At 40.0% G+C, this 11,667-nt stretch overlaps 3 protein-coding genes across 3 annotated transcripts; 2 read left to right on the top strand and 1 right to left on the bottom strand.

Moving 5' to 3' along the window:
* Nucleotides 1-2,882: 2,882 nt before the first annotated feature.
* F5B22DRAFT_602875 (Alpha/Beta hydrolase protein) lies at nt 2,883-4,602 on the top strand. The gene is made up of 4 exons (XM_047974703.1): nt 2,883-3,163; nt 3,244-3,602; nt 3,717-4,189; nt 4,249-4,602. Exons 2-4 carry the CDS (start codon nt 3,335-3,337, stop codon nt 4,309-4,311), a joined length of 804 nt encoding a protein of 267 aa, XP_047832002.1. The 5' UTR covers nt 2,883-3,163; nt 3,244-3,334; the 3' UTR covers nt 4,312-4,602.
* Nucleotides 4,603-7,542: 2,940 nt separating this feature from the next.
* Nucleotides 7,543-8,922, top strand: F5B22DRAFT_104061 (Aldo/keto reductase-like protein). Its single transcript, XM_047968691.1, has 3 exons — nt 7,543-7,761; nt 7,821-8,174; nt 8,235-8,922. The coding sequence occupies exons 1-3, from the start codon at nt 7,652-7,654 to the stop codon at nt 8,815-8,817; spliced, it is 1,047 nt and encodes a 348-aa protein (XP_047832001.1). The 5' UTR covers nt 7,543-7,651; the 3' UTR covers nt 8,818-8,922.
* Nucleotides 8,923-8,975: 53 nt separating this feature from the next.
* F5B22DRAFT_104046 (uncharacterized protein) lies at nt 8,976-9,741 on the bottom strand. Its single transcript, XM_047968689.1, has 3 exons — nt 9,493-9,741; nt 9,269-9,410; nt 8,976-9,183 (listed from the first exon to the last, which is right to left on the bottom strand). The coding sequence occupies exons 1-2, from the start codon at nt 9,638-9,640 to the stop codon at nt 9,292-9,294; spliced, it is 267 nt and encodes an 88-aa protein (XP_047832000.1). The 5' UTR covers nt 9,641-9,741; the 3' UTR covers nt 8,976-9,183; nt 9,269-9,291.
* Nucleotides 9,742-11,667: the final 1,926 nt, after the last annotated feature.

Here is an 11,667-nt window from a genome sequence, read left to right as displayed (position 1 = left end):
TATTTTTAATATTTTATATATTATTAATATATTTAATAAAAGAAGGCCTTTTAAAATAGTTAGCTTTAAATAAATTATATAATAATAAAGTAAAGAGGATAATTTTATAAAATAATAATAGAATTAAAGAAATAAAATAGTTATTTAAAAAAATCTTAAATAGTAAAAGAAAAAAGAATATAAGATTTAAATATAAAATTAAATAATTAACCCCTTATTAATTAATTTAAAAACTAATAATAAACTTTAAAAGTTATAAAAATAAATTAATAATATTTTATTATTTTAATCCTTTTAAACTAGGATTATTATATTAATTAAAGATATTTTAAATAAAATAATTATAAAAAATTATACATTTATTAAAGTAAAGGTATAAGTAATAAAATATAAGCTATATATAAAAGGGGATATAAAGAAAAATTATAGATTTATATAAAAAAGAGAAGAGTTATTTTAAAAATTTATTAAAAAAAAAAAAGATTAAAAATTTATTATTATAATAAAGGTAAATTAAAGAATTATAAATAGTAAGAATAAAGTAGTTAAATGCTAAAGCACTATTTAAATTAAAACTAGATTAAATTAAACTAAATTAAATTAAAAAAAAAAAAAAAAAAACTAAAGTAAAATTAAATAAATATAAAGGAATTAAAAAAAGAATAATAAAGGTTAATAAAATTAAAACCTATATTATTAAATTAAACTTATACTTTTTTTAATTATAGCTATATTAATTTAAAATTAAATTATTTAAAGGGTAAAGGGAAAAGAGTTAAAAATTTTAATAACTTTATTATTATTAAACCTTATAGCTATAAAATTAAATAATAAAGAATTTTAAATTAAAATATTAATGTTATTATAATAAAAAGATAATAAAAATAAAAAATAAAAGGATAAAGGTAAAAATTTATTAAAAAAGAATTATAAAAATTCTTTTTAATAAAATGTTAAATTATAACAACTATATTTTTAAGTTAAAAATAAAATAATTAAAAGTTTTCCTAAATATAAACTTCTTCTTTATTACTAAAGTAAGGATATAGCTATAAAGTAAGGATAAGTTAATAATAATAGTTAAAATAAATATTATAAATAATATAATCCTTTTAAAAAATAGAAAAAATATTAATAAATATTAAGGAAATAATTATATAAAGGTAATATATATTATCTTTATTTTTTTTAATATTTATAAATATATATACTTTATAAACTTCCTTTTTTACATTTTTAAATATAAAGGTAAAATTAATAATTAAAGTAATAACTTTATAATATAATATTAATAAATATATATATTAATATAATATAATTAAATTAATAATAATAATAGTAATATTAATAATATATTAAAAATTAATATATTAAAATAAAAGTAAATTTAAATTATAAGCATTTTTAATTATTAAAAGTATTATTTATTTAAAAAAATATAATTAAAAATTAAAAATAATAAAGGAAATTATAAAATAAAAATAAAACATTAATAAAATATAATTAATATATTAATTTATATAAATTATAATATTTATTATATTAAATATAATGGGTTAAAAAAATACCGCCCTTAAATATATATATAAAGCGGAATAGTATTACTTCTTAAATAGTATTACCCTTTTTATAATATACATTAAGGTTAATTTAAAGGTAATAAAGGTAAAACTTTTTACCTATAAAAATAGGCGTATATATTAGTATAATAATAGTAGTAATAAACGAAAAAAAATAAAAAGAGGTATAAATAAAGTATTTAAAAAAACCTTTTTTAAAAAAAACTAAAAACAAAGCTAGGTATTATAATTATAAAAAAGTAATAAAATAAATGTAAAGAAGGAAAAAGGAAAAATAAAAAAGTATATAGAGTAAATAATTAATTAATATAATAAAAAATTCTACTATAAAGTTATAAGGCACCACTATATTACCTTAAAAAGAAGTATAGCTTAAAATAAATAATATAATATATATACTATATAACTATATTATAAATAAATTTAAACTTATATAATTAAAGTTAATTATATTTAAAAGAGAGGAATATTATTATAAAATTAAGGAAGCTTAATTTCCAATATATAATATAAACTAAGGAATATTATATATAACGTTAAAAAAGGGAATAAGGGGCAAAAACTAGAACTTCCTTCCTTATATAATAATAGAATAAATATATAAAACTACAGTTGGGCAGTACTGTGACAGCTTGGGAAGAAGCTAAAGAGGGTGAGATTATTGGTACGGACGGCTTTGTCTACTTGGACCATACCGGCCGAAGGGGAGGCAAATCCGGACTTAGCTGCAGCCCGGTTCAATTCTTTAGGGTCTTTCTTACCAAGATTCGGCGAAACTGCGAGACGATTGAAAGAACTCACATGGGCCGAATCCTGGACAGTCAACTGCTTTCGCCGGATGAATTTGAGTGAGAGGTTTGGTAGCACCGCTGGGAGAATAGAATAATTTACCATGTCATCATTGCTGTTAAGATGCTGTAGAGACAGGAACTTCATTTATTACCTGCTGAGGCCTGGTGTGGAAACTTGAGAGAGAAAAGTAGTTGAAAAAATACGGAGAGAAGCTAGTGTGAGTGATACAAGCATGGCATACATATATGTAAAGAGACCGGGGTTTTCTTCCATGTCATTTATAGACAACTCTGACATGAATGTAATATTGCCATGAAAAACTCAGGACCTATTTATTATCATGTCCTTGAAGTAAGTATGCAACCAGTTGGTGCATACCAATATTGATGACTGATAATATAGAGAGAGTATTGAGCTATCCGTTCTATGCAAGTAGCGGGACTTACCCCGCCAACTAGCATTGAAGGCAAACAGACCTCCCGGCGATGGGAAGTTGCGATGCGGGGCACTCTCCCCTGACAATCCAGGACACGGCCGAGCAGGATTCCTTTCGCTAACAATCTTACTATGGGGCAAGGCAATAGGTGATAGACGAATGAGAGGGTGAATAAAGCACCGAATATTCTGACTGTTCTGACTGTTCTGACTGTGTGGCATCTGAATCGTGCACCACCAGCACGGCGTTCGTTCAACTGTTGCGCCGCCAACCAACGTGAGGCAATTAACTCAGTTGGAAGTGATAGAGGCCACACAGTCTTTCACCTTTTACTTACAGTACTTGTGTCTACCTGGTAAGTACACCTACTTGTACCTATGATCTACCTCCTATCTACTTAGTAGTCAGGGACTTACTTACCTTACCTACATGTAGGTATCTTACCTTAGTCACTCACACAAGCCACTATCCATGATCCATCCTAAACCGCCTGTCTTTGATCCATCCCATTTCCACCGAAGTAACCATGTTGGAGAATCCAGCCCTCATCTACGAGGGCCCGACTTCGCCATGGCTTGACAAGCAGCCCGCGCCCCTTATCCTCCTGCATGACGGCGGTGGCACAACCTTCTCCTACCACTGTCTATACCCCATTGGTCGCACGCTCTACGGCATCCAGAATGCGCGCCTTGACGAGGGCGGTTACTGGGAAAGCGGTATCTCGGGCATGGCAAGCCACTATATCGAACTTCTTGAAACAGCCCTGCCCAAAGGGGGAGAGATCATCATCGGAGGTGAGTTTCCCATTCCACCCTGCTGATTTCATGCCCAGACTCAGCACATGCATTTGCAGTGCGCCGCTCACTCACTCACGCACTCACGCACTCATTCACTCATTTCATCTGTAGGTTGGTCTTTGGGGGGGCTTCTCTCTATCGAGGTAGCCTGGCAGCTCGCCAACCGACCTGCTGACTCAACAAAGCCCAAGTTCACCATCCTGGGCATGATCTTCATTGACAGCGTCTATACCAAGTCCCTCTATGGCCTACGCAACATGCCCGACCTGACGGCACAACCCATAGTGAAATCACCCGAGGAGCTCAAGGCAATGCCTCTACGTGAGAAAGTCGGCTTAAACATGACACACGCCCGCATGATGATCACTCACTGGGACATGCCGGACTGGAAGGGACGCGAAGCCGAAATCCCCCCGACAATTCTGATGCGCGCCAAGGAGCTCGTGAAAGAGGATGGCCAAGCCTTTGTTGACCATGCGCGTGAGTACCGGCTGCTTGGCTGGGACAACTATCACGGAGGCACCTGGATTAAAGAGGTTGTGGACGTGGATGGACATCACTTCAGTATTTTTGATGACAAATATGTGAGTTACCCTCTTACATCAACTCATTCACGCGGATGTCCAATTGACACTTCCTATAGATCAAAGACGTAACAGCCAAGATTGCGGTGGCTGCGGATGACCTCGATAAGGACAATCTCTAGACCAACTGTCTCCGTGTGCATGGAAGGGACTTTGCCGGTCAACCAAGCACAGGAGAAAGAAGAGTTAGAACAAGAACATTCATGACTGGCGTTACATGGCGCATTGCATATACCATTTTCGAACATACTCATCAATCATGATAGAGCATAGACGTGCCTAGCCTCCGTTTCTTCTTCCCGTAGAAGGACTGAGTTATGCCGATGGACTGGGGAGGAGGTGGCTAGGCATTGACACAACGCACATAGGATCGGCACATAGATACAGGAATCAAAGCACATTTTTCGCAATAACTATCTTTCCTCATTGTGCATAAGCTTCACAGTGTGGTTCCCGGAATCTATGTATACTTCACCAGCAGACCCCTTTGCACCACTGTTGATCATGACACTCTTGTCAACTCATTCACATCTTTCATGACTGAATGAAAGCAATCTGCCAATATATCCGTAAATAGGGTTTTGTGAGCCTTCCGTCTCTTGTAGTATTCCCATCGCGTCCTGCCCCCCTTGCTGCTGAATCCCACCTGTGAGACCTGTAAATAGATCTCCTGGGCTTCGTTGGGTGTTAATCATCTACCTGGACAAGAACACCATTCTCCATGCAATCTTCCTTATCACCCGTGTAAAAAGGTGTACTTACTCACATGATGCAAACGAAGCATGAGTAGCACGAGGGAGATCATCATCTACACTCTGACAAGTAGTAATGCGAATATGTAAATGCTTCGATTGCATTGATTCTCAACCTACTAAGGAATAGGTACCTAGTTAACGTAAAATGGACTCCTCATTGCATAATATCGATACTCCGAGCATTCTTTCCAGCCCTCAATACAGATGATAAATAGGTGCGCTCCTTCCTTTGATCACGTTGCGCCCGTTCCTAGATTCCCTCTTTCAATACCATGACTTGACTAACAGTATTAGATTACGTTTACCTTTGGCATAATCCAAGCTGGACACATCCTTGTTGATTCCAAGTACTTGACTCTAAATTTATTAAGTGACCCAGATTAACTGAAATATCATCTCAGTTGTATACGCGACCTTCTCCTAAAACCTGCGATCAGCCACACTTGATATATTCACGCCACGATGTGTTATCTGTGGATCATCTGTTTATCGTTGCAGCGCCGGTCGCTGGAGGTCGCATACTGTGGTGATTTGGCACCTCTCTGTGTACCGAGGTCCCGCAGAATAGTAACCCGGGAGAGTGTCGGGTTGGTGCTGTTGCTGAGCGCGCTGAGCTGCTTTGGACGTGTCACCGTGTATGGAATGTCGGATATGATCTCATGTTGTAGTAGTAGTTAGGGTGTAGTGTCTGGTAGCAGGTGGGCTTGTTGTTGTTCTTATAGTTACCTTGAGGTTGGAGGTTGAGATCGGAGATGGTTAAACTTGATAGCTACTTGTGGTTACATAAAAGGGTAATTTATAATAAATTACTTCATTACGTGCAGTCTCGTTGGTGTTGTAACACTGGGCCGTTGATGTGTTTTCAGCTGAATATGCTTGGGTTCGTTATCTTGCGGTCTTTCAGTCGAAGCTTTACATTGAGCGATGGGAGATCAAGAGAGCAAGGCGCAAACCATCTAATGAGACAGTCGTGCGCAAAATTCTCAAATTGGTAGCTCTGCATTATGAAGCTTGAAATAGACTGGCTTTTCCTTTTCACTAAATTAAATTTAAATAGTTACAACTAATTAACTAGTTTGTCTGTTAAATTGCGAGTAGATGTATCCATAACGACCATAATAGCATGACATATAATTAGGAATCAAAAATTGATTTCAGTTCACGAATTCTGTGGCTAAGTTGCATAAAACCCCTTCTCCCTTCCAGTAATTATCCCTTGATTCAATCTTTTGTATTTACACTCACGAATGGCTGATTCTGCCTCATCTCTTGCCCTAAGCCACAAAGCGAATCCGAAAGTACATCTACCTGCCCATTCTCGTACGACCTACTTCATGCCAACAGCATCAAGAACAAGGTAAACATAAGTTCCACTGATCGGACGGGCTGTCTGATTCCAGCTCTGGCATATACCTCATGCTCCTTGCACTAACCCTGGCTAGCGACATTAGAAAAGAAGAGAAAGTTGTTCGAAGTATTTCTTGCAAGGAAGTCACCTCAGATGGGTCGAGGGAGTGTCGTGAGGGCCTCGTTTCGATGAACCTTGAACGACCTCATCGGTGTCGTCGTTGGTTGCAGCTGAGACTAGCGGTAATAAGACGAAATAGGAGGCGCTATCGACGGTGATAACTCCATGTGAGAAGGAGTTAGCAGGGATATAATGGCGATTATGTAGGCATGAGATGAATATTGTGTATTTGGGGTTGCTGCATCTAATGATCTCAAAATCGCATACTTGGCCGTTGAAGGCTTAAGCACTATGTTTATAGTGCATTTAGTGATCTTATCCTCTATAATTATAGCGAGCTGTGCTTGATGTTGCAAGCAGTTTAGCGCAATCTAACTAACGGAATGGTTTGCTCTTATGCTTGTCGACCAGCTCATATCACCAATACCGCAACTGTGAATCGATTTCGTATTATACAGACTCATAGGTTATCAGGAGATTGGAAGCAGCAGATTTCAGATACTTTTGGCGATCGTAAATGACTGTCTTACTGTATAGTCAAGAACAGAGCCCTTTAATTATCACCCACATCTACCCAGCATGGTACAGCACATATGTTAGTCCCTTCGACGATCGATTTCCTGTGGTAACTGCTTTGTTATCTGTTGTGTAAATCTAGAAGACTTGACGTTTGATGTGCGCATTCCCTCTGCTGCGCTCATGGCATGTTGTGGACATAGGATAGGAAAGGAGATAACCACTCGTAAATACGAAACCCGAGATCATCGTGTTGCAGCTCACCTCTTATCTGTTGCAATTGAGACCGGTTATTGATGGGGTGTTAGTTAGAGGGTTAAATGGACTAATGGACGAGATTGGAAGTTCTGGCTATCCGCGCCCTCATTGCGGCATGTGCTGTCTTAAGTCCGCCCGTTATGTCCCTAGCTGCAATTATTCTTCGGCACGTCTGATCGGTCTGTGAAGGTAGAAATGTGATAACACTTGGAAATAAGCATCTTGTCTAAGCGTAGGGTGGAGCGTGAGAGTGAACGCAGCCAATCAAAGAAGCGAGAATCCGAGGTTGCTTGAATAGAAAGTCATATTGGAGCAACCGCTGCTCGAAATCTGTATATGACACTGAATAGTAGGATGTGAAATCCGAATACATAAACACTTTCTCATGATCGCGAAGATGGAAAACTGCGAGAGTCATCACCGCACCTCTAAACATTTTCCAACATCTCATTTACATCACCAGCCATGTCTCCCCGACAGCTTCCTACTCAACAACTAGGTCGTAATGGGCCACATGTCCCTCGAATCGGCTTCGGTTTGATGGAGCTCAGCACTGGCTATGTGGAAACATCTCTGTTAGTAGCATCCCGAACCAAACGTATATTGAATCGAAGCAGTGCTAACCTGAAATCAGGTCTGATGAAGAACGTTTCAAGGTCTTAGACAGAGCTTGGGAGATCGGAGCTACCTTCTGGGACACCGCAGCCGGCTACGGAGACAATGAAGTTCTTCTTGGAAAGTGGTTTAACCTGCACCCAGAAAGACGCAAGGACGTATTTCTCTCCACCAAGTTTGGTGCTCGGGTGGAGTGGGGAGAAGATGGCAAGGCCAATTTCGTGATTGATAGTTCGCCCGAGAACTGTCGACGCAGCTGTGAAAAGAGTCTTCAGAATCTTGGAGTTGATGTCATTGACTTATTCTATGTGCACCGGTTCGATCGTGTCACTCCCGTGGAGAAGACTATGGAAGCCTTGGTGGAGCTGAAAAAGTAAGTGATCGCGATCTGCAATTTGATTTTAAGCAGACCTGATATGTATCGCGCGTTTAGGGAAGGCAAGATTAGGTGTATCGGGTTATCTGAGCCAAGCTCGGACACTGTCCGCCGCGCTTGTGCCATCCATCACGTCACGGCAGTTCAGATTGAATACAATCCTTGGACACTTGACATAGAGACAGAAGCGGGCACGAACCTGCTGGCAACCTGCCGCGAGCTTGGTGTAGCCACTGTTGCCTATTCTCCTCTTGGTCGTGGATTTCTTTCTGGCAGGTTCAAGTCTTTTGAGGATCTAGGCCCGGAAGATAAGCGGCATGCACTTCCTCGGTTCAGCCCGGAGAACTTCGACAAGAACCTGGAGCTTGCCAAGGTGTTTACTTTGATGGCGGCAACCAAGAACTGCACTCCCGCTCAGGTTGCGCTAGCTTGGATCATGTTTCAGGGGCCCGACATGTTCCCAATTCCGGGCACAAAAACTTTGAAGTATTTAGAGCAAAACGTCGAGGCTGTCAATGTCAATATCACTCTTGAAGATGACATGCACATTAGGGAAACAATTAAGGCGATGGGAGGAGCGAGAGGAGCGAGACAGGTTGCTCAGGGGAACGCGCTCGCCGATACGGCGAAACTGGTTTGAATGAGACTGCGTGGAGAGATAAGACAGGCCGTGTTTGATATCAAGAAAGCCTACTGTGTGACTACGAGGGCCCTCGTTAGTGGGCAAGATAGTCATATTTCAAAGTCTAGCACAGTTGAAGTGTAAGTTTTGTTTCACATATTCGTCTTCTATAGTATGACCGCAAGTGTGATTGATGAATTGGTAATCTGGACCTAGTTGCGGGCTCCTAATGCTAACCTCCAGCTCTAACTCCCTCCAAATTTGGCTGAGATTCGACAACTAGCAGCAATTGAGACCGTAGAGGCTAAGTAAATATTTTAACTCCGGGTAAAGAGAAAACCCGTGTTGTTCCTACGTCGAACCAAAAAAGCTGACGCCGTCTACCTTCATAATTTTAGTTTAGTATATTTCTAAACATGAGGACATCAAGAAAGAATGTGGATCAACAGCCCAGCCCATATCAACTTACCCTCAGTGTTAAGTAATACTTGTTTACAACGCATCGCAAGCAGCATTAACGGCGGGAATGACCTGAGTGAGGGCAACGGCTGCACCACAGGCGCTAACAACACAACCTGTAGCCGCCGATTGGACTTGGGGACGGGCAGCGCCTAGGATAAGGGACAGCTACATTAGCACTGCTCGGTTGGAATGTTATAGTCACGTAGGGATACTGAGTTGAGATGGACGTACAGATGCACTCATAGTCTGTGCTACCACAGTCCGTCACTTCTGCAACGGCATCCAAAATACAGGGTTGTGCGCAGGCGGGGATGTCTTCCCAAGACTGGGCCGAGACGGCGGCGATGAGAGTGACGAGGGCGGCGAGAGTGAACTGCATGGTTGCTAAGTGTCGTATTCCTTGCGATTGATGAGATATAGATGTTGAGATTGTCTTTGGTCGATAGGTATCGATGGCAACATTTCGATTGTCGAGCAGGTCATAGGGGCCTTTATATGCTCGGTGGAGGGAGATCGTCTCAGTACCACAACTCCATCGCACAGCGATCGTTACTCACATGTGAGAACAACGTTTAACCCGTGATGCCATCGAACCTCGGCCAGATGTTACACTCAGTTCCTTACACAGAATTACCACAGGTTCGTAGTCTCCGTCATAAAGTCGGCGGCGGTATATTTTATGCCAGGGGTCCCCGCTTCCCCGGATATCCATATCCCTGTCCTCGAGGAAGTCGAAATGAAGGGCCTACTTACCTAACAACTACGACGCTGGGGTACACCGAGGGTTAGATCGCCCTCAAACATTGTGTGATGCTGCGTAGAGCAGTTCCTAATTAGATGGTATCTCCCGCTGTCTCTGCGATACTCCATCATGGGAATACTGCATGAAACACGGGACATGCGTGACATCTGGCCGAGGTCGGTGCGTACGGCTCTGGCTCATACTTCGTGCATTCACATGTGATATGATTCCCAATCTTGCTCCGTGTTCTTCGCATTATTAAATGACTAGCACTTGTTCAACCCGCAAAAAGTGAAATGACACATCGCGTTCACTGTCTCATGGCAAGACATGAACCCGGCTGTACATCGAATGCTATGAAGATCGACAATCCTAACGTCAAAGAAATGAAAATGAGCTTATGAATGACATGTCTGTGAACAACTCACTGGCTTCAATGATGGATACGTACATCCCGAAGTTGGCATACGAAACTCCGGGGCCCCAGATTTTGGGATCGACACACCTACCCCACAGAGTATACTCCTTTACGTAACAAATATCACAGTAGATATGCAAAGCCCAAGGCCAAACGCAAGGGGATATATATTCCATGAAACAAAGCATAAGACAGGTCGTATCTGTGCCTTATGCCCTTAGGTACACCTTCTCAATTGAGTTAAGATTATACAAGCCTAAGGTGTGCGCTCGGCTCTTGGCAGTATTGAAGATCACATGTTCGCTACAACGTCTTACTTGGAGACAGAACTCCGCAAATGTTTCCTCAACTCCAAGGCGAGAGACTCTAGCTTCATTCCTAAATATTCTTGATACCAGAATCCTCTGCCCATTGCCATCTTTAGTAAGTGATGCAGAACACGCTATCACATTATTGGTTAAATCCTTGACTTGATGTCATGTTTCCATGCCAATTTTCTTTTCTGTTCTTGTTTTTTCTTTTATTTCCACCATCACTCTTTCCTTCCTGTTTCCCGCCCTCCGCTCCGATATAGTATATTGTTGATACATGTCTGGACGCGGTATCTGTTGCCATGCATTCTGTCCCTTTCCAGTTCAAAGACTTGAATTTTCACGATCTAGTTACGTTCTTACGGCGCTCTTTCCTTACCTAGGGAAGGTGCAATGCGAAATATGTCTGTGAAAGACCCCAGACGAAGTTAATGTCACGACTCAGTCGGAAAATTTCCGGGCAGGCTCAAATGGGCTGATAATTATCTATGAGACGAGGAACTGACTTCGCAGCATCCTTCCTCGGTATACACAACCATCCTCTGAATAGAGGATTAGTTGAAAGACGTAATCGGTTCTATTTTCAAAGGTAGTAGACTATATAGTATATTCTTCTTTAGTTCCGTTTGAGCTCTGTCTGCCGATGACAAATTTCTTTTGCCTGCATGGATACTCTCTCCCTGTGCCGCTATGCTGCATGTTATGATTTACGTATAATAGCATATGCCCACATGTTCCAGTTGCAACTCTTGATTGCTAAGACCGTCTTGCAAGGTAGGGCATAGTGCAGCGCCAATATTAGCTTCCACCATGTCTGTTGCATTCGCTCATTAATATAACACGCAAACGCGTAGTTATAACAAGAGCGATAGTTAGATATGACACGATGGCCGCCAGATGTTATAAAGGTCACTGATATCACTATAGCCGCCGCT

The sequence above is a fragment of the Xylaria bambusicola genome, assembly GCF_022495145.1.
Source record: "Xylaria bambusicola strain CBS 139988 unplaced genomic scaffold F5B22scaffold_15, whole genome shotgun sequence".
NCBI lineage: Eukaryota > Fungi > Ascomycota > Sordariomycetes > Xylariales > Xylariaceae > Xylaria > Xylaria bambusicola.
This window is presented reverse-complemented; position numbering and strand designations above follow the sequence as displayed.

Coding starts and splice junctions, on each gene's coding strand:
- F5B22DRAFT_602875 (XM_047974703.1), top strand. CDS start 3,335: ATGTTGGAGAATCCAGCCCTCATCTACGAGGGCCCGACTTCGCCATGG. Junction 3,603..3,716: donor GGGAGAGATCATCATCGGAG/GTGAGTTTCCCA, acceptor TTTCATCTGTAG/GTTGGTCTTTGGGGGGGCTT. Junction 4,190..4,248: donor GTATTTTTGATGACAAATAT/GTGAGTTACCCT, acceptor CACTTCCTATAG/ATCAAAGACGTAACAGCCAA.
- F5B22DRAFT_104046 (XM_047968689.1), bottom strand. CDS start 9,640: ATGCAGTTCACTCTCGCCGCCCTCGTCACTCTCATCGCCGCCGTCTCG. Junction 9,411..9,492: donor CACAGACTATGAGTGCATCT/GTACGTCCATCT, acceptor CCCTTATCCTAG/GCGCTGCCCGTCCCCAAGTC.
- F5B22DRAFT_104061 (XM_047968691.1), top strand. CDS start 7,652: ATGTCTCCCCGACAGCTTCCTACTCAACAACTAGGTCGTAATGGGCCA. Junction 7,762..7,820: donor GGCTATGTGGAAACATCTCT/GTTAGTAGCATC, acceptor ACCTGAAATCAG/GTCTGATGAAGAACGTTTCA. Junction 8,175..8,234: donor GCCTTGGTGGAGCTGAAAAA/GTAAGTGATCGC, acceptor TCGCGCGTTTAG/GGAAGGCAAGATTAGGTGTA.